At 45.0% G+C, this 22,427-nt stretch overlaps 1 protein-coding gene across 1 annotated transcript; it reads left to right on the top strand.

Annotated features, from left to right (window-relative positions):
* Positions 1–3,056: 3,056 nt before the first annotated feature.
* On the top strand, positions 3,057–21,240 carry noa1 (nitric oxide associated 1). Its single transcript, XM_072459609.1, has 12 exons — positions 3,057–3,404; positions 7,635–7,820; positions 12,059–12,327; positions 12,511–12,624; positions 12,713–13,031; positions 14,042–14,200; positions 15,539–15,646; positions 15,703–15,794; positions 15,947–16,078; positions 16,379–16,495; positions 18,118–18,235; positions 20,897–21,240. The coding sequence occupies exons 1-12, from the start codon at positions 3,179–3,181 to the stop codon at positions 21,121–21,123; spliced, it is 2,067 nt and encodes a 688-aa protein (XP_072315710.1). The 5' UTR covers positions 3,057–3,178; the 3' UTR covers positions 21,124–21,240.
* The last annotated feature ends 1,187 nt before the right edge of the window (positions 21,241–22,427 follow it).

Raw genomic sequence — 22,427 nt, 5'->3', positions numbered from 1 at the left:
ACCCCATTGCCTACTCTTCCACCCCCTGTTACATCCCCATCTTTTTCTTTCTACTTCTTCTGTCTTGTTCATTTTACCTGTATATTATTGTGTATTGTACGTGCTGTCCCCCCCTGTCTGTAACCCCCCCTTTTTTTTATATATATGTTCAGCGTCTTTGGGTCACTGAAAAGCGCTATATAAATAAAAGTTATTATTTTTATTATTATTATTATCCTGAGCTGAGACAAGTGTTAATAAAAACCATGAGGGAGAGCCCACAGTGGGACAGCTTTGTGGGAAAAGTGTCCAAAGGACAGTTTGTAGCTCTCATTTTTGTAACCAATTATGTGAGGGAGGAGAGTGAGACATATGGTGGAACTGCTCAATTGTCTCACAGATAGCACTTTGTCAACAAAAAAGTGTAAAAAGTCCTCACAGGTGGAAACTGAAGCATCAATCATTGGTGTGTGTGGATTCACAACAGAATTTATGGTATTGAACAACACATGGGGGCAGTGTCCACTAGTACAAATAATATCAGACAGATATTTGCATTTGGCCTCCTTCATAGCTTTTTGGTAGAGTGCAAGGCTGTCCCTCAGTATGCCCAGAGACACAGAGTGTAATTTGTCCTTTTTCCACCGCCGCTCCGCCTGCCTACAGCGCTGTCTGAGGGCCAGGGTAGAGTCATTTATCCAGGGATCGGGCCAAGGCTTGGAGGACCTGGGCCTAAAAGGAGCAATAGTGTCAAGGATCCCAGAGCAGGTGGAGTAAAAGGCAGACAGAAAAGTATCCGGGCACTCGGGAAGAACATTCTCATCAAAGACAGAAAACTCTGTGTCCATAAAAGCAACAGCAAAGTACGTAGCTGTTGATGAAGTTATTATACGGCGACAAGAGGCTGGGGCAGGTGGCTTGCTGACTGGTGAAGGGGACATTACTTCAAAAAGAATGGACAAATTATCTGAGATGGGTGTTGCAGATATTTCAACACGTGACACAGTGAGACCATGTGAAATAATCAAGTCTAAAGTGTGCCCTGCATTGTGTGTTGGTGATTCAACTGACTGAATTAGATCAAAAGAAGCCAACAGGCTTTTGAAGTCAATAGCCAGCTGATCAGATGGGCAACAGACATGCACATTTAGGTCCCCGCAAATCAGTATTTGTTCAAACCTGGGGGCCATCTCAGCTAAAAACTCAGAAAACTCCTGGATAAAGTCGTTGTTGTATTTAGGCGGACGGTAGATGGCAGCACAAAGAATAGGACTAGCAAGCTCTATTGTAAATAACTGTACTTCAAAGCTTGAATCATTATTTACATGTAAAGGCTTACATTTGAAATTGTCCTTAAAAACTGCAGCAACTCCGCCTCCTCGGCCAGATGCTCGCGGTGAGCGGAAAAAAGAGCACAGAGGGGGGAGGAGCTCAGTGAACGCGCTGTTTTCACCTGGTTTTATCCACGTGACGTCAACAACATCAAATCCAACACATGTGACGAGAAGAAATCCTTCAAGATGAAAGTTTTGTTCATTAGAGAATATAGTATGTTTATAATGACTTATGAGTCTGCATACAAATGAATGGCCTGTCTTGGTTTAAAGCCCACTCACCACGGCAAGGTGCAGACCAAGAGTGTTCGTGTTTTGTTTAAATAATATGTCAGGGCCCATCCTTTGTGGTAGGATCACTTTTTTGTTGTTGTGCTTTTCATATATTTTTGTGTAATAATTAAAACATCTGTAATTTAAAGGCGGTATGGACGATTTTTCGGCGATTTGAGAACGCAGGCGGAAGTGCACATGCGCACTCTTCCGTGCGGACTGATACAACACACACGTGCGTTTGTTTATTAGCGCAACGGAGCGCATCGCATCGCTCGTCTCCCGTAGATTTCTGTCCACTTCTGCGTCAGCTCGAACTGTCTTTCTCAGTCTTCATTTTGCCCCGTACTCTGAGGGAACTATATTATGATAGATCCATGCGCTTAGGCACGCGGAAACGTGGAGACGAGCCTGACGCGGCTGCAGGTGAGCGGTAGGTGCGTTTTATGATTGATACGTGGCAGGACTAATGATTTATCCACGCCACGAGGAAATATGATAAAAAATTTGCTGAAAAAAATCGTCCATACCACCTTTAATAAAGCAATTCAAGATAGAACATTCCATGTACTTAATAATAATAATAACCACAATTATTTCTATTCTCAGTGAAAAAGTATGCAAACTAGACAATTGTTTATGGTTTTAGATTTTATTTGCGATACACCACAAAACACTGAATAACAGTAAAATATTGACTGATAGAGCCATGACAACAACTAGATTTGATAAATACATATATAGAAAATGTAGTTAAGCACGATGTATACCAATGAAATGTACGAATGAAAACAAAATTGCATTAATAATCAAATTTTCTCATGTGTTGTAAATGTTGTAAAAGTAAAGAAGCAGCACAACAGCATTAGGCCATGAGCTGGACTTTAAGGTGAACCCAATATTTAAATAGATGTTGAACCTTCTTGATTCTATGATGACGCAGTGACAGCGTGCCTCGTGCGCACCATGGAGCTACTGAAATTACGCCTTTTATCGAGTCATTCATTTTTCCCCGGTGCAAAATCCTTCAATTTTCCTGAATCCAGTTGTTTAATATTTCGCTCTGCACTGCTCTAGTAGCTCTTCTCTGATTGGTCAGCACGATCCCATGGTACTCAAACCTGATGCAAACCAACGTAACTTCCAGGATCCGCTTTGCCCGCAGGCGAATATTTTTTTCGTAGTTGACTTTTGACACAATGCAGATTTATCAGCCAATTAGAAGGCTTCTGGGTGGGCGTTGACCAAAAATCTGGTTTACTCCCATTGGCAGCCCAGATCACATGTGAGGTAATTTATAGTCTCGCGCAGAGCTAAAGGCTAACATACGCATGCGCCACTGAGCAGCTACCATTGACATGAATGGGCCATCTTGGCTGCTGGGGGCTTGCTCCTGTACCGGGGCCATGGATCTATTATAATATCGACTGGGGCACGTGTGTTTTTCGTGTTGTTTACCTCGGGCTGCATCAGACCCAGATCAGACCAAGATCAGACCCAGATCAGACCAAGATCAGACCCAGATCAGACCCGGATCAGACTCGGATCAGACTCGGATCAGACTCGGATCGAATCCAGTTACGACCCGGACCATGTTTCCAGGGCTCCGAGCCTTTCTACATGGCCTGCGCGCCTGTGCGAGCGTCGCCGCCTCCCAGAGGTTGTTGCTCCGCGGGACTCCGCTCTGTCACGGCCGGCTCCGGAGCCTCGGCACCCGGTCTCAGAGACAAAGCTGCACCGTGGACCCGAGACTCGCGGAGCAGTTCGTCTTTGTGGATTGTGTGGAGCTGGACCAAGACCCTGACCAGGACCTGGCAGGTGAGGACACTTCCTGGTTCAGACCTGGTTCAGAAAAAAATTCTGTCAGAAAGTCAGATTTACACCATCAGAAAGGTCATGGTAACCAGAGTTAGTTACTTTTAGAATAAGTCAATTATCCCAAAAAACAAGCGAGATATTCAGGTTTCAAGAGGGTCAAAATGAGTCAAAAGTATACCCACATTTCAGTCAAAAAGCTGTGACCTCTGACCTCTGCTGGCCAGTGGTCAGTGCTGCTCCTGTGCAGGGGAGAGGTCACTTGTGTGTATACAACCACCATGTGTTCAGTCACTGTTACTGGATTCATGCATCTAACCACATATTGTTTTCTGACATGTCAAAATGTTATTGAAGGGGTTTCATTAAATGTTGATATTCCAAATGATAAATGTATTAATTAAGGAGGTAACAGAGTCGTATATCTGAACTTTCTGGGCATGTGTTTTCACAACCTGTATAATTTCATACAGTTAGAGCAACAAGCATTTTGAATGAGGCCGTGCAAATATTTCTGACCCGACGGCCGACGTGGACTTCCCGGAGCAGACCCCTCGATTAGACGAGCAATACTGCAGCCGCTAAAAACATACTTATCCTTAATCGATTTTCATGAGGTTTGTTGCATTAGATCACAAATCTTCTGTAGTTTATCTTTCCTTAAAGAAAATTAGGTTGACAAATGATGTATATTTTCAGCATTTTCGTGAAGTACATTTTCTTTCTCCTCCTTTTATATCGCTGTGAATCATCATAAGAAGGTCACGTGGGCGTGGCTTAGGTGGTGATTGACAGTTGTCGCACCATTTCGATCAATGGTATTCGTTTTTGTTGCGAGAGAAGCAATTTCTGTAAAACCTTTCGTTCCGTCCTGGTTCCGTCCTGGTTCCGTCCTGGTTCCGTCCTGGTTCCGTCCTGGTTCCGTCCTGGTTCCGTCCTGGTTCCGTCCTGGTTCCGTCCTGGTTCAGACCTGGTTCAGACCTGGTTCAGACCTGGTTCAGACCTGGTTCAGACCGTGGATCTCTGGGTCATGCAGTTTTCACTGTAGATTATGGGCCGATCATTGGAATAATTGAACTTCCGCATTTATTTAAGATAAGACTTTATTTGTCCCACAATGGGGAAATTCCAGGTTGCAACACAAAGCAGGTACAGAAGGGAATAATTCAAAACAAAACCAGAACTAAAAAACTCTTATAGAAAAGCTCTTAGAAAAACTTGTAAAAAAAGCCTCTTACACTATATAATAATAATAATTGTGACACTCTTATTTACAGCTGTTATATGGACTGAGAATGGAATGAGAATATTGAGGGTGTGAACAGAATTCACAAACATGAACTTGCTTTGGTAACTGTAAGATTATAAGGGAAAACCAACAGGAGGCTGGTCCATGGATAGCCCTGACTCTGGCACCAGCAGGAGGCCGCTCCATGTTTAGTCCTGACTCTGGGCACCAGCAGGAGGCTGGTCCATGTTTAGTCCTGACTCTGGCACCAGCAGGAGGCCGGCCCATGTTTAGTCCTGACTCTGGCTCCAGCAGGAGGCCGGCCCATGTTTAGTCCTGACTCTGGCTCCAGCAGGAGGCCGGCCCATGTTTAGTCCTGACTCTGGCTCCAGCAGGAGGCCGGCCCATGTTTAGTCCTGACTCTGGGCACCAGCAGGAGGCCGGTCCATGTTTAGTCCTGACTCTGGGCACCAGCAGGAGGCCGGTCCATGTTTAGTCCTGACTTTGGCTCCAGCAGGAGGCCGGTCCATTTATAGTCCTGACTCTGGCTCCAGCAGGAGGCCGGTCCATTTATAGTCCTGACTCTGGCTCCAGCAGGAGGCCGGTCCATTTATAGTCCTGACTCTGGCACCAGCAGGAGGCCGGTCCATGTTTAGTACTGACTCTGGCACCAACAAGAGGCCGGTCCATTTATAGTCCTGACTCTGGCTCCAGCAGGAGGCCGGTCCATGTTTAGTACTGACTCTGGGCACCAGCAGGAGGCCGGCCCATGTTTAGTCCTGACTCTGGCACCAGCAGGAGGCCGGCCCATGTTTAGTCCTGACTCTGCCTCCAGCAGGAGGCCGGCCCATGTTTAGTCCTGACTCTGGCTCCAGCAGGAGGCCGGCCCATGTTTAGTCCTGACTCTGGCTCCAGCAGGAGGCCGGCCCATGTTTAGTCCTGACTCTGGCTCCAGCAGGAGGCCGGCCCATGTTTAGTCCTGACTCTGGGCACCAGCAGGAGGCCGGTCCATGTTTAGTCCTGACTCTGGGCACCAGCAGGAGGCCGGTCCATGTTTAGTCCTGACTTTGGCTCCAGCAGGAGGCCGGTCCATGTTTAGTACTGACTCTGGCACCAACAAGAGGCCGGTCCATTTATAGTCCTGACTCTGGCTCCAGCAGGAGGCCGGTCCATGTTTAGTACTGACTCTGGGCACCAGCAGGAGGCCGGCCCATGTTTAGTCCTGACTCTGGCACCAGTAGGAGGCTGGCCCATGTTTAGTCCTGACTCTGGCACCAGCAGGAGGCCGGCCCATGTTTAGCCCTGACTCTGGCACCAGCAGGAGGCCGGCCCATGTTTAGTCCTGACTCTGGCACCAGCAGGAGGCTGGCCCATGTTTAGTCTCGACTCTGGGCACCAGCAGGAGGCCGGTCCATGTTTAGTCCTGACTCTGGCACCAGCAGGAGGCCGGTCCATGTTTAGTCTTGACTCTGGGCAGCAGCAGGAGGCCGGTCCATGTTTAGTCCTGACTCTGGCTCCAGCAGGAGGCCGGTCCATGTTTAGTCTCGACTCTGGGCACCAGCAGGAGGCCGGTCCATGTTTAGTCCTGACTCTGGCACCAGCAGGAGGCCGGTCCATGTTTAGTCTTGACTCTGGGCAGCAGCAGGAGGCCGGTCCATGTTTAGTCCTGACTCTGGCTCCAGCAGGAGGCCGGTCCATGTTTAGTCTTGACTCTGGGCAGCAGCAGGAGGCCGGTCCATGTTTAGTCCTGACTCTGGCACCAGCAGGAGGCCGGTCCATGTTTAGTCCTGACTCTGGCACCAGCAGGAGGCCGGTCCATGTTTAGTCCTGACTCTGGCACCAGCAGGAGGCCGGTCCATGTTTAGTCCTGACTCTGGCACCAGCAGGAGGCCGGTCCATGTTTAGTCTTGACTCTGGGCAGCAGCAGGAGGCCGGTCCATGTTTAGTCCTGACTCTGGCACCAGCAGGAGGCCGGTCCATGTTTAGTCTTGACTCTGGGCAGCAGCAGGAGGCCGGTCCATGTTTAGTCCTGACTCTGGCTCCAGCAGGAGGCCGGTCCATGTTTAGTCCTGACTCTGGCTCCAGCAGGAGGCCGGTCCATGTTTAGTCCTGACTCTGGCACCAGCAGGAGGCCGGTCCATGTTTAGTCCTGACTCTGGCACCAGCAGGAGGCCGGTCCATGTTTAGTCCTGACTCTGGCACCAGCAGGAGGCCGGTCCATGTTTAGTCTTGACTCTGGGCAGCAGCAGGAGGCCGGTCCATGTTTAGTCCTGACTCTGGCTCAGCCTCAGTCTGGAGTGAGACAGTCCACTGGTCTCTCCTGACCACAGTCATACGTTTCTGGACAAACAGGTCTTTGGGTATGTTACAGAAGAGGAATCCGTTACTTTGAGGAACATCCCAAATCAAAGTTACTTCAAATGTGAACAAAGGGATTCTAAACAAATTATCTAAAATACATTCCGCAAATAATTGTGCCTGTGTAGGATTAAGAGAGCCCAAACTGCTGTGAGCATATGGGTCAGACATTCAGACTTGGACCAAGCAAAGTAAACGCATACAAAGTCAATTAGTCAGCACAGCCCAAGAGTTACAACAAAAGAACAGTTTTCAATTGATTTAGTTAAGTAAACTCACACATTGATTGATTTAAATTAGATTTACAATAATTTGAATATAGATTCAGAAAATACATTCATGAATAATTTACAAAACAATTCGATTTTATACAAATAATTGATTTTGTAAAACCCCCTAATGAATGCTATGTGACACCACAAGCAACACAGGTACATGGTTAAACAATTACAACAAAGTAACTACTGATTTTAGAGGAATTAAATATATTGTGATTGGCAAAATACCCATGGCTCTGAACCTGTTCCACAGAGCTGCTGTAAAGAGCCACACCACCAGTGGGCCTTCTGGATGGACCTCCATTGTCCTCACTATGGTTAGATTAATGAAGAATGATCATCCTTCCCTGATATTTTGTTTCTGTTCAGCTATGGTCCAGACTCCCCCTGACCTTTCGACCCCTCGTGACCCCAAAGCCCCGGTGCACAGGAAAAGGCGGGGCTTGGAACAGCAGCTGCAGACTCTGAAGACCATGGTGCACCAGGACCAAGACCAGATCCAGTTCCATGACTCTCCATCAAGTCCAAGTCTGAGCCCACTCCGGGCTGGGCCAAGTAAGAATATGAAGTATAGTTGTATTCATAGCCGTAATGGTAGTTGTGTAGACTGCCTGAACTGGAGTTGTGGGAAAAGTACTTATTTTAACCTGACATGATGAGTAAGGTGCAGGCTCGCTGGTTGCTTAAGTAGTAATACTAGTTGTAGTATGTCTATAGTGAGTGTGTAGAGGGGGTTGGTACTGTATAGTCGTGTCATTTTTAGGCTACTTAGAAGGTCCACAGACCTGGATTCTTTTTAAAACAATAACTAATTAGGAGACATGTCTGTGTTATCCCTCATTCATCCAGGAGTGTTCCATTGTAGAAAAAGGTTCAGTTGTAATCATCTGGACTCAGTTTTCCAGAAACGAACGTTTCGACTCTCATCAACGTGTATTAGTCATGGTCCTTTAGAACGAATGAGGGCTAGCTTGTTAGGAAGAACAAAGAGGTGAAGTTTCTGTTGAAACAAGAGCCCTCCTGATCAAAAAAGAAAAAGTTGTTTGTTTCAACAGAAACTTCACCTCTTTGTTTTCTAACAAGCTAGCCTCTTGTTTAAAGGACTGATAATAAACGTTGGATGAGAGTCGAAACGTCATCTGGAAACGTCCAGATGACTACAACTGAACCTTTTTCTACTATAAATTAGGAGACGTGATTACCTTGTCGACACGTTTGGGCGAGAGTTCAGCGACAGAGGAGCGTCTTACACTGCTGCTCTGCGCCCAGGGCGCGGTCAAATTCCGAACTAATAGGGATGTACCCTCCGAGGTCGGATGGATTTCATCCCTGCGTATGAGCTCGGGCTTTCCCCAAAACGCTCTCCATTTGTCAACAAAGACTACATTGTTTTAAGGGCACCAACTAGATAACCAGCTGTTGAATGCTGAAAAGCCACTGTATAGTTCAGCATTGATCCGATTGGGTAGGGGACCTGAAATGATAACGGTATCTGATATCGACTTTGCCAATTCACACACTGCGCCAACTTGTAATTTGAGCACCTATGATTGTGTCCGCCAGGCGACGTTACCGTCTGCGTGAATCACGATTCGGCGGAACCTCTTTCTCCTCTGCTTTAAAAGCCTAAGGTTTCCTTGTCACCCATTCTGGCCCCTGGGTAACGCCTAACGCTAGCAACATCTGGTAGCTTCACGTCTCTGACTATGGAACGTCCAATTACTAGAGTGTCACGAGTCCATTCAGCGGGCGTGTGATTGCTGAGGGGAGCAAACCTATTGTAGACGGGAAGCTCACAGTGCACTACAAGCCGGCATTTAGTGCATCAATCCCTCCGAACTGTCACAAATATGTCCCTATTCTGTTCCTGGTCTAGTCTGGTCTGCACTGTAGGCACTGAGGGGGCTAGTCTTGGCCTCGCTAGTACTGCTAATACTAACGCTGTGCCCTGTTGCGCGGGTCGATACACCTGAAGCTAAAACCTGGCTATAGCTGGACTTGCGCTCCTCTAAACAGCGGATCCGCGCTTCTAACTCAGTAACACTGGCCTCCAAAGCTGCCACTACACTGCACTTAACGCACCTGTCGTCAGAGAAAGATCCAGGGTTCGAACTCGACATATGACGACTTGAGCAGATAAAAGCGGAGGAAGAGTCAGCCATGACACTAGCGGCCACGCTAGGCTAGCTCAGGCTGGGCCTGGGGAGCGAGGGAGAGAACAAAGTGAGCTGTATGAGGCGACGGATTGTTTGCGGAGCAATCACTTTCACTGTTGTGCATGAGGCTAAAATAGTGTGTATAATCTGTGGATTAACAATAGAAAGTAGCAAACGAACAACTCTGAAAATATGATACACTCACCGGAAAGACGTTGCTAATCTACTGATAAAAGTTACTAATCTACTGGTAAAACATTAAGTAATTACCTCATAGTGTAATGTGTTTGCTTTTTACTATATTTTCAGGTCAGTACATTGTAAAATTGCCAAGACGATCCGAAGCGTTGCCTTTCATATCCAGATTGCGTTTGACGAAAACGGGAAGTTCCATCGCCCAAACCGACCTGGTGCAACACCTCCCACACAAATGTTTTTAATAATGAGTACTTAATAATGACACTAGACATACTACGTCTAAATAAATGCCTAAGTATTAATTTACCAAAATAGCATACATATTTAATTACTGCAAAATACCAAATTACCAAATAATAATACAACTAAAAACAATGTGGTGACATTATAGGTGCACCACATGCTCCCCAACTACCGACACTTTAAAACCTCAATTATGTTGACACTCAATAAAAAAAATAAATGGAATTACCTTCAATACACAAAACTAGGCATTGCATAAAGCACAGTTACTGTATGAGGCAAAGTCTGGTATGGAATGTAAGGATGTACACCCAACGCTGGCACGGCTTGTACCCCTCATAGTCCAATACAACTCCCAACTCCCTGTAATTGGTATGAGGACTGACCAAGGGAACTTTAGGTAAGACTCTGTGGTGGCCTTCTTTCTCGTGTTGACCTCCTAAGGGACAACTCTTCTATCGCTATCTGTTCCTCCTGTCCTGAGTCCATTTCAGGTGCAACCTGTTCAGCGTCTCTTTGACGTTCTGGTTCAATTTGTTCTCCTTGTTGATTGTCATTGTCCGGGTTTTGGCCAAGGTTAGTTTCATTTGGATATCGCTCCTCAATCAAAGTGTCTCTGTTCGAAATGTCTGTTTGTGAGTGGCTCACTTGCTCTCTGGGCACAGACACTTGAGATGATGCTGGATGAGTCTGAGTGACTGCTTGGTTCTATGGCCTTGTCACGACTGGATCTCTGAGTCAATAGCACATCCTAGTCTGGTGAGTCACTTCCACTGTCTCTGTCACTCTGATTTTGGTTAAAGGCGCAATGAACGATTTTTCGCCGATTTGAGAACGCAGGCGGAAGTGCGCATGTGCACTCCCCCGTGCGGACTGATACAACACACACATGCGTTTGTTTATTAGCGCAACGGAGCGCATCGCATTGCTCGTCTCCCGTAGATTTCTGTCCACTTCTGCGTCAGCTCGAACTGTCTTTCTCCGTCTTCATTTTGCCCCGTACACTGAGGGAACTATATTATGATAGATCCATGCGCTTAGGCACGCGGAAACGTGGGGACGAGCCTGACGCGGCTGCAGGTGAGCGATAGGTGCGTCTTATGATTGATACGTGGCAGGACTAATGATTTATCCACGCCACGAGGAAATATGTTAAAAAATTTGCTGAAAAAAATTGTCCATTCCACCTTTAACTTTGAGACTTTAGTTTTCTCTTTGTGGTTTTTCTGAGAAATGCTCTTAGGTAAGTGATTCTGTGGAGCACTCTCGTTCTTTGTTCATTGTTTTCAGGAAATACTTTGTAGATGGGACTGTCATTGCTCCCAGTATGACCTGAGTTTTCCTGGTGCGGTCCCTCTGCCTTGACCATCTCCAGTTTCAGGACGGCTTGGTCCTCTTCAGGCACCCTACAGCGCAATGACCTCCGCAGACCAAACAGTGGTTGCAGTTTGGTTTGTCCTGAGCAGCACATTGTTGACAGGTCTTGGGTCTTTGCACTTTTCTGTCAGGTTCGGGTCTTTGCAGACTAAACATGGCCTCTTTCCTTTCAGGGGTTGAAACAAGAAAAAACACTTTCAGACTTCCCATAGCCTGAATGAGTGGGCACTGAGTCTCTGTAGTGTTAAATCTTTGTTAATCTGGTTCACATTGACATTGGTCTTCTCTTTGCTCTGCTCAGTGTTAGAGGCTGAGCCACTTTAGGGAAAGCACTACGACCAAGTTTGCACTTTCTTTCACTCTCCTCTGTTGTAGTTTTTATTACTTGGCGGAGAAGTGCGTCATCACTAACAGTGGGATCACCTAAGAGTGCACCCAGATCTTGGCGAACACTTTCATGCTTTTCTCTTTGCCTTGACAAATAGGGTTGATCTGGATTGTGGACATATCATACTTAAGTACTGTATCTGGTTGTCTGAGTGAGAAAAGGATCTTTTTGTTTCAGTCCAATCATTCTGTATAGGAACTGTTGAGTGTCTCGTTTTCATTTTGTTTTGCACTTTGTTTATTTTTTTTTTATTTTTTTTTAGCAATAAAAAAGTGTAAAAACATCTGTAACTGAAGAAATGCAAGATACCTAGATAAGTTGGAAATTCCAGGCAAAGCAAAATGTTACATAGTCCATCTTTAACTGCTCAGAACGACCTCACCCACAGATTAGATACTCTGTCTCACGTCTCGATCTATATTCCGGTCCAGGTCCAGATCCAGACCTAAGTGCAGGGTTCTCTTCAGTGCCCTGCTCTGGGTGTGGGGCTCTGCTGCAGACTGTAGAGCCTGTGGTCCCGGGTTTCCTCCCTCCACACCTCTTCAAGACCCTCCAGACCCAGGAACCGGACCAGGAAAAGGAACAGGGCAAGGCCAAAGCCAAGTCCAGGTCCTCCTCTCTGTGCCAGCGCTGTCACCTCCTCACCCACCACCAACAGATCCTAGAGGTCACACTGAACCAGGACCACTTCAGACAAGTTGTAAGTCTAAGTCTTAGCTTAAACCCTTGACTAACCCAGGACTGAACCTGGAGAACCTACTGGACTTAATCAGAACTAACCCCAGGATTAAAGAGTTAACAATCCTACCCTACTACTATATGGTACCTTTTTTAATCAGGTCCAGGTCAAAACCAAGTCTTAACCAGGTATGTTTTGTCTCAGATTTCGTCCAGACTTCGTTCAGCTCGAGTGCTGGTTCTCCTGGTGGTGGATTTGGTGGATCTGCCGGACTCCATCATCCCAGACCTTCAAGACCTGGTTGGATCCAACAAACAGGTTTAGACTGGCCTTAGCTACTTTTACACTGTATATTCTGCATAAATCTTTTGAATATCTGAAATTCTCTTCCTGTTGTGTCTTGTAGGTGGCAGTAGTGGGCACTAAGCTGGACCTGCTGCCGGTCTTGTCTCCTTTGGATGTGAGTTCTGTGAAGAAGCGGCTTCAGGACTACATCCGGAGTCTGACCGGGTTTGTGCCGATCTCTGTGAATCTGGTCAGTGCAAAGACCGGGTTTGGGATCGAGGACCTGATCTCGGGACTTCACAGGGTCTGGAGACACAAGGGCGACGTGGTCCTGGTGGGTTCTGCAAACACTGGAAAATCCACGCTTTTCAATGCCCTGTTAGAGTCGGACTATAACCGGCTCTTGGGGTCCCAGAGGGCTACGGAGTCACCTTGGCCTGGTATTACATTTTAGCTATATTTATTATTTCTCTCATTTAATGTTTTCCCTTGTATATAAAAAAAACCTAATCGTACTTTTACCACTGCTAAACTATCGCCTACACTACTGCATAACTTTTAATACTGTGTGGGCCGGCAATAAAAATCACATTCAAATCACAATTGGTTCTAGTTGCTAAGGGATCATCTCAAAATAAAGACTTAATTTTTTTCGTCTCTCTCTGGACCCCCTCCCCCCCCAAAAGACTTTGTCTGGCTTCACATAAAATTGTACGCGTTGATAAAACGATTAGTAGCTTGATAGACCCTGCTCACCGCTAGTGAACATCCCTGAACATCCTTTGGTAAGTTTATATTTAGAAGTTATAAACTCCAAATAATGTCACCTGTCGAGCATGTTTGTTTACTCAATCCACATGGTCCACGGGGCCTAGGGGCCCTACGGCACATCCCATTAAACCCAAACTGTGAGATGACCACATTGAGATAGTCTCAAGAGGATGAGAGAGTGAGAAACTAATGTTACTCGTCAAAACCTGTAATTGTCAACTGCAATTGAGTTTAGACCTTAGACATGTCAGAATGACAGAAGCAGAACACGCGCTTTTGTCTCAGTGAGAATCGCACGTCTTCTGTGATTGGCCGAAACCTCATGCGGGTTTATTTTGTTTCCTTGCGTAGCACGTTACTAGAGCATAATCTCTTGATAATTTTCTTCGCTGCGTCTTGCAGCAAAAAAGCTTTTCCAACTTTTCTGCACCAGCCGCGTTGGCGACGGCGACGCCCGCCCCTTGCCCGCCCCTTGCTCCCCCGTGCGTTCCCCGTAGCACCCGCGTACGCCGCGCACGCACTCGCCGCCTAATGCTCGTTGCAGTTTTTTAGCATTTCAAAACAATTACTGCCACAACGATGTACTGAAGCTTTTTTGAGATGATCCCTAATGTCAACAAGACTTTTGCCCGACTTTTCTGGCAAAATGATCTGCATTTGTGCTGGGTGTGTGTTGCAGGGACCACTCTGAACTTGCTCAAGTTCCCCATTCTGAACCCGACCCCGGCTCGGCTTCTTAGGCGCCAGCAACGACTGAAAGAGGAGGCCCTGCTCCTCCAGGGGCCTGCACAGGGTACAGAGGAGAGAGATGAGAGGAGTCCACACGGGTATGTCTCAGGTAAGACTAAAATTTGCTGAAAAATCTTGCACTGGTGGTGCTGGCTTGTCTGTCCATGTCGAAGAGAGAGATGCCAAAAAATGCATATCATAGAGCCTGATCCATCTAGATTCAACCAGATTCATGTGCACTTTAAGGTCAGGGCCATCAAGGCAATCAATGATTTACCAATAAAATCTAAAATTACTGTGTGTGAATTGTTCCAAGAAACTTCAAATAAACCTGTTTTCACCTCACTCCTGCTGCTTAAGCTTGGCTAGAGGTCACGGTGCTTTCAGTGGCCTCTACAGGCCGCTGAACAGTACTCTTGACACTGTTTGAAGTATTATTCCGGTTCTTCCACAGCGGGTCAGTCTGGGGCCGTGATCAGGGGCCGTGTTCAGAGGCCCGTTCATGCTCCGCTCTCTAACATGAGCTTTTAGAACCAGTGTGGACAGCAGCTTCTTTAAGAGCTCTGCACATGTGCTCTGAGGACATACTCAAACCATGTTGAATAAACCTGTGTGAATACCAATAAAGTCAACAGAATGTGATCCTGGGCCCAAACTGAGCATGTGCAGCAGAAGACGGCAACGTAGCAAACTTTCAACAAGTGACAAAGAAATCACAGCTTTTAACGACAAGTCTTTGTTTGTAGCTGTGTTTGTATTTCTAATGATTTAGAGGTAAGTCAGAAATGCAGGCAGTCATTTCATGACATAGTGAGCTCGTTTGGTGCATGTTTGGAGCGTTCGTCTGACAACACTATTTTATGAAGAAACGATAGCGACAAAGAAATAACGGGACATTTGATGAAGAGTGAGTGAATTGGAGCAACTCCTCTTCAGGGAAATGCAGGACGTTTGTTCAGGAAAGACGTGGTTTGGTCATAAATGTAGTTTTGTGTTACCTGTAGTACTACAGCTGTAATATGTCGCTTGTTGATGATTTCACTAATTGGGGTTAATTAATGCATTGATGAGGCGAGTTTGCTAATTTAGTGAGTGAAAACACAATGGTTTGTGAGAAGTATGTCTGGCAGTCTCTTACTGAACTGACACAGTCAATATCATTCATTTTTAAAAATTCATCATAGCACCTGTTCACGTAAAAAGAACATTTTAGATCTGGAGAATCAAGTATTTTCCTTTGGTGTCAAAATAGAAAATTGAAATTGTAGTAGCATGACTTGAGAATGAGAGTCCCTGCACGCCACTGATAAAGTAACTAAGGTAACTAAACTAAAAGCCATCTGCTTTCTGAAAGGTCACACTTCAGAGTTTGGCCTGAGTGACGGACTTAAACAGAATGTCTAATTGGGTTTATTTCAGTGATACCTGTGAAATGTTTCTGTTTCAGGTCATGTTGGGAGAACGTTCAAAACCATGTTCAGACCTGAGGTGATCCAGTTTGATCCTGACCTACTGGCTTTTGGGGAAATTGAAGATGGACTTATGACAAGACCAGGTGAGTCTTGTTTTTTTTGTCCAGGTTCAGACCTGGTTTTTATTCCATTTGTTCAGTTGCAGAGAAGATTAAAGAGGAACTGGCTCCACATCATGTGAAAGACGCTCACTGGCTGTACGACACCCCAGGAATCATCAAAGACCAAGACGTAAGAAACTAAGAGCAGACAGGGGCCCGCTCAGAGCAGTAGACCTTTTTTTTCTTGATGAGGATGGATGGGATAGAGCTGTCTCAATAACGATGATGAGGTGGACATACATGATGAGAATAATGCTGAGGCGTTCGTTGTGTCTGCTGCAGATGCTAAAGCTGCTGACGGAGCAAGAGATCCGGTCTGTGGTCCCGGTCCAGGCCCTAGTCCCTCGGACCTTTGTGCTGAAGCCTGGTTCTTCTCTGTTTGTGGGAGGCCTGGTCCGTATCGACTTCATCAATGTCAGTTCTACTTCTCTTCTACACAATACACATTGTTTTCGTGTCCATCAGTGGAGATAACTTTGTGTCAGAGTTTGGAGACCTTCCAGCTCTTGTCCTGTCTCATCCAGGGCTTCCTCTACATTACATTTGACTATATTTCAAATAAACTAGTATAATTCATGTTACTTCTGATTTAGACTTAGATTAGTGATCCCTTAGTTCTGGTTTATTCCTAATTTAGTCTTTATCTGCTCCTGATTTAGACAGGCTTTAGTAGTACCCAAGTTCAGTTCTTCAGTGCGTTTGTTTGTGTTCCAGGGCCCCAAGTCGACGTGGTTCTCTGTTCTGGTCTCGGGTCTAGTCCCAGTGCACGTGTCTAGTGTGGAGAGGGCAAATAGTGTGTATGAGAAGCATGCTGGAGAGAAGCTGCTCGGGGTAACAAGCCCGCATCTGTACACACACAACACACACACATACAGTGCTCTCCCCAGAATGTTTTAAAGGGATGGTAAATATCCCTCATATCGGGTTACATTTTCCTCCATGGTTTAATGTACCTTCATTATTTCCAAAGGTACATGCACCCTAAACATACTATTACATGGTGTATATGCCTATCCACCATAGGAAATGTCAATATTGGCTACTTAAAACTTAATGGAATCATGGAAATGATAAATAAACATAAAGAGAAAGTCATTTAAATGTATTACCAGTGATCACTGTATCAATTTTGGTATGTAATGAAAAATGATACAGTTTTAGCTGATGGGTGAAGGCAGTAATATAATAATTTATATCTTGGCCTTTTCATCCATTGGACACAGACAGCCTCATAGTCGGGATCATAGAAGATCATAGTCAGATACTTCAGAAGTGAGCAGAGTTTAGTGAATATCTTTATTTGCTCCAAGAGCTTGAGGATTTTCTGATTGGTTGCTGTGCCGTGTCTGCCGCAAAAACGTTAAACTTTTCTGCGCTGGCCGTGCCGGTGCCAGTTTAGAGATGGTTTATTTCCCCCCATGTCAAAACGGATGGAAGGCCATTTTGATTTATCATGTTAGTAGTATTATGTACAGTGCTCTCCCGAGAATGTTTTAAAGGGATGGTAAATATGCTTCATATGGGGTTGCATTTTCCTCCAAGGATGGTTTAATGTGCGGTACCTTCATTATTCCCAAAGGTACATGTACCCTAAACATACTATTACATGGTGGATAGGCCTATCCACATCAAGAAATTTGAATATTGGCTACCCAAAACTTAATGAAATCATGGAAATGATGAATAAACATAAAGACCTGGTCATTTCTTTAAATAGTCAACAATTTTGGTTTGTAATGAAAATTGGTACAGTTTTAGCTAATAGGTGAAGGCAGTATTATAAGGCTGAAATAATTTAGACACAGCAACTCTTGGACACAGGCAGCCTCATAGTCAGGATCATAGAAGATCATAGTCAGCTACTTTAGGGGTGAGCAGAGTTTACTGGATATCTTTATTTGCTCCAAGAGCTGCATCTTATATATTTTTAAAAAACATTTATCAGGGTTTGTTTGGTTAGGTCTAGATAAGATACCAACTGGCTCACGGAAGTCAGAATTCCAGCACGCACGCACACACACACACACACACACACACACACACACACACACACACACACACACACACACACACACACTAAAGTTAATACACCAAAGCCACTTTCTCCTCCTGTTCTTCCATCGCACAGCTACAGAGGAAAACGCAACAACCTCTCCACTGGACGCCTCGGATGCGCGTCTGCTGTGAACGCACTATAAAGCTGCATTCAGACCACTCGACTCCTCGCTGCTGCAGCATTCTACTTCGAAGCATATTGCATGTGTAATTCAAAAACTCACTCACTCATGCTTTCAAATGAGAAATAAAATCTACCTGTTGAGTAGAACCATAGCGACCTGCTTTTAGACCCTTCGTCTGCTTCAGTGCAGACCATCTCCAAGAGTCACTTTAGTTTGGCGTTGTTCGTTTCCTTCCTAAATGCTTCTGATTGTCACCCTGCTTTTACGACCCAGGTGCCCATGGGTGGAGCCGAGAGGATGAAGACTTTTCCCAAACTTGTCCCCATGGACCTCCAGATCCAGGGGCAGGGCTACGGCGAGGCAGCAGCAGACATAAAGATCTCTTCTGCAGGTACGGGCAATAGAATATACCAAATATGGACACGCAGGAATGGGGAAATCAAAACAAGGGTTTTGCTTAGATTTAGCAAAAAAGTTTAGATTTTGCAAACTGTTTGAATACCGGTAGTTATTTTATTGATTCATGCCTGGAACTCAAAATTATTTTAATAGTACAGAGACCCCAAATATTACGTTGAGGAATTTCAAAGGCCTTAAACTCATTAGTGAAAACAAGGCAAAATACAAAGTTCTCATCCTTGTCGAACTCCAAGGCAAAAGATGATGATAATGCCAACAATAAATACTTATTAATAACCATCATTAATCAATTGTTTGAAGAGAATAAATTCCTTACAGCTTTTAAAACAGCAATAGTAATATCGGTCATTGGCAAAACTCTGAGTTTGATATAGGGAGGACAATAAGATAAGATAATCCTTTATTGTCCACACATGGGGTAATTTCATTGATACAACGCAGGTAGATACAGAGGAAAAGAACAGATAACTTAACAAACAGATAACAATAGAAGATCTCTTATAAACAAAAACTCCCATAGACAAAACTTCCCATTTCCCAACAAGGGATGGAGGGGGAAAATAATAAAGATATAAATAAATAAATAAATACCATTGCATGTGATCAAGACAGTAATTGCACATGAATATGTGTCATGACAGTAATTGCGCAGTAATTGTACAGTTATTGCACATGAATCACGAGAGTAATTGCACAAGAATTTCACAGTAATTGCACATATGACGGAATTGCACATCAGTATTAGGTTAGGTCAGTATTGCGAGTGTTCAGGACTAACAGTGTTTGTTATAAAGTCTGACAGCAGCAGAAGGAAAGACCTGCGAAACCTTTCCTTCACACAGTGAGGGTGGATCAGTCTCTCACTGAAGCTGCTCTCCAGAGCAGACAGAGTGTCCTGCAGGGGGTGGCACTCATGGTCCAGCATAGATGTGAATCTAGCCAGGACCCTTCTGTCCCCCACCTCCTGCACCGAGGTAGAGCCGACTCTGGCTCTTCCTGTACAGTGCGTCTGTGTTGTGAGTCCAATCCAGTTTGTGGTTCAAATGAACACCCAGGTACTTGTATGAGTCCACTCTCTCAATGTCCCTTCCCTGGATGTTCACTGGTGAGGGGGCAGTGGGGTGGCGTCTGCAGAAGTCCAGTGGTTCCGCTGACACCAGTCCACAAAGTCCTGCGCCAGTCCCCTGTACTCCGCATCATCATCGTCGTCCGTGATGAGTCCGATGATGGCAGAGTCGTCAGAGAACTTCTGCAGGACACAGCTGTCCGTGTCGTGTCTGAAGTCTGCAGTGTAGAGGGTGAAGAGAAAGGGCGTGAGGACAGTGCCCTGGGGCGTCCCCACGCTGCAGGTCCAAGTGTCAGACACACAGTCCACTCCACTCCAGCCGTCTCCAGTTTGTCCCTCAGGAGCAGTGGCTGGATGGTGTTGAAGGCGCAGGAGAGATCGAAGAACAGGATCCTCACAGGCTTTTCCAGGTGACAGAGAGAGCGGTGCAGCAGAGAGATGACGGCATCCTCCACTTCAATGCCAGGCCGAAATGCAAACTGCAGCGGGTCCATGGCTGAGCTCACTGTGGAGCGGCGGTGGTCCAGGACCAGCCGCTCCAGTGTCTTCATCAGATGGGACGTGAGAGCCACCGGCCTGAAGCTGTTGAATGTCAATAAACACTCGAAGAAATGTCCTGCCCGAGAACTACAGAAGGAAATTAGCTAATAGCTGCATCTGGTACAGAGCATCTTTTCTCTTTGAGACTAATGTTATCCGTGCACTGCCCTTGTTTTAAATAAATAAAAATAATAAAATGTTAAGTAGAGTCAGAGGATAGGGCAGAGTGTGTGATACTCCCTCAGCATCCTGGACCACTAGTGCAATGTCCTGTCCAGCTGATACACCTGTTGACGTGTTAGTTCTAAGCATAAATAGATTACATTTTAACAAGAAACCTATCTAGTCTAATGTAGAAAACATAATTTGAGGGGGGGCTCAACCAATTAGGGTTACCTTTGTTATCCATTTCTATAATTCAACGTAGTGCAAAAGATTCCATATGAGGGTAAAATGTGTACAAACCCTTCTATAACCTTAGAATACCTTATGTTTGCTGTTCATTAGTTTAATTGGCTCTATATTTTCATCATTAAAACACATATAATATTGGGACTTAGCAACAGATTATAAAACAAAAATAATACTACATTTGTGTCTAGGGACCAGTAGCAGATGGCCCGCGGCCCGGTTTTGGGGACCCCTGGCCTTGATCACATCAAGGACAAATTTTGGAAGCTTTTTCTCTCGGCTGTGATTGTGAAGTGTATTTGCATAATTTCAGGTTGTTATGCATCTGTTCGTTACTCCTTGTTCAGAGACGACTTCCAAAAGTATTACTTCATTTTCTGTTTATTTACAATTCATTCCCATTCATCTGTCCCAATAGACATTGTTTAATCCATTTTTCACTGTCGCCCTCCGAGACAACCGCTGTTGTGATTTTGGGCGTTACAAAAATAAATAGAATTTAATTAATTCCTCTTATTTTCCATACATTTCCAATAATAGCGAATTTTTTGCCCAAATTTCCAGAATTATGCGGCTACTACTACTACTTCAATAATAAAACATTGTGTGCCATAGGTTGGGTGGCCCTGACTCCACCTCCTGGTGACATCATCGATGTGAAGGTGTGGTCTCCGGAGGGGGGCGCTGTCACTGTGAGGACGCCCTCTCTGCTGCCCCATGTGGTGATGCTGAAAGGAGCACGCATCAGGAAGTCTGCTGCCTACAAAACCCGCAAACTTCCAACAAAACCGCTATGCATGAGCAGCCAATCGGGAGGCAGCAAGAGCAGGCGCAAGAAATGACATGCCAATCCATTTATTTTGGTTTTAATTAGGAGTATTTCTTTCATCTTCTGCTTGCGAGCTGCATCATGGAGCGGTTTAATTTAGGCTGAAAAAGTTGAGATACATCTGAGTATTTCTGATTTTAAAAACATGGAACACTTCTGTATTACCACCTTGTGATATCATTAGGTGAAACAGATTGTTTTTATAATCTGGTTAACCTATGAAGATTATAGGAACTTTGAAAATACTTTTTTGTATTTATTTTCCAAAAAAATCTGTGTAAATAAAGTTTCTGTTTGGTTTTGTATTTTGTGTGTATTTTTTTTTTGAAGAAGAAGAAGAGGTGAAAAGGAGGGATGGTGGGTGCAGAGTGGACACAACACAATGAGCCGTGAATGGGAGCGAGAGTGTCAGATGGAGGGATTCTGAAGTAAAAGGGATGTGTTCCTGATAAACAAATGGTGTGAATGTTGTTTGGTGGGATGTGGTGATGGGCAAAACAAAGCCTCAAGAAACCGCGACGCATTTGAACCAAATGTTTTGAGGCTTCAAAACGAAGTTTAAAAACCACTTCTTCGGAATGAAATCTAGTGAAATGTTTTAGTATTACAACATCCCAGTGGTTTGTGCGTTATTGATGCATTTGTGTTTAGTTTAAATGCCTACATTTTTCTTCTGCAGTATATTTTTTGTGCTTTTTTATTCTCTTATTTTAGAAAAGCAGCAGAATCTGAGAAGGACAGGGCAATTCTTGATACACAGTATCAGTAACAGTCCCGAACTCAGCTCGTGAGCTGAACTCTGTCACAGGTTTACTATCTCGTACCAAGAAGTGTTGGTGTGAGGAAGTTGCACAAACCCCAGAGTTTGTGATTGTCATTATATTATTACTTCTAGCGTTTTTCACGAGCCCTCAACACGGGTCTGTTGAAATGTTCATGAACCAAAATGGCAGAGGTCCACTCCCTTTCATCCATCCTCTGATGTACTCAGAGGATGGGACGAGAGCAGCTCAAACCTTCAAAGAGGGGATGAAAAAGATGAAAGACCAGCAGCGGCTGGTCCATTAAGGGCGCTGGGGCGCCGCCCCCCCTGTCAATCTGCCAACTACGTCAATTTTTTGTGTGTCTAAAAACAATATAATTTATTCAAAAATATCTTATATTCTTATTAGTGTGAATGTGTAAAATAATAATATACATATATATATATATATATCTATATCTATAAATAGATATATATGTATGCTTTGTTTGCGCGGTGCATGGTCTGCTGCGCAGCCTGCGTCACTTTTCTACGTAGCCGTGGGGCGGTTTGAA

This window comes from Eucyclogobius newberryi, unplaced genomic scaffold, assembly GCF_026437365.1.
Source record: "Eucyclogobius newberryi isolate DKJ021-1_F unplaced genomic scaffold, fEucNew1.0.hap1 SCAF_24, whole genome shotgun sequence".
NCBI classification, from domain to species: Eukaryota; Metazoa; Chordata; class Actinopteri; order Gobiiformes; family Gobiidae; genus Eucyclogobius; species Eucyclogobius newberryi.
This window is presented reverse-complemented; position numbering and strand designations above follow the sequence as displayed.

Excerpts from the sequence above, each read along its gene's own strand:
- noa1 (XM_072459609.1), top strand. The coding sequence starts at position 3,179 with ATGTTTCCAGGGCTCCGAGCCTTTCTACATGGCCTGCGCGCCTGTGCG. Across the intron at positions 12,625-12,712 it reads TGGTTGGATCCAACAAACAG|GTGGCAGTAGTGGGCACTAA; the intron begins GTTTAGACTGGC and ends TGTGTCTTGTAG. Across the intron at positions 18,236-20,896 it reads CATAAAGATCTCTTCTGCAG|GTTGGGTGGCCCTGACTCCA; the intron begins GTACGGGCAATA and ends TGTGTGCCATAG.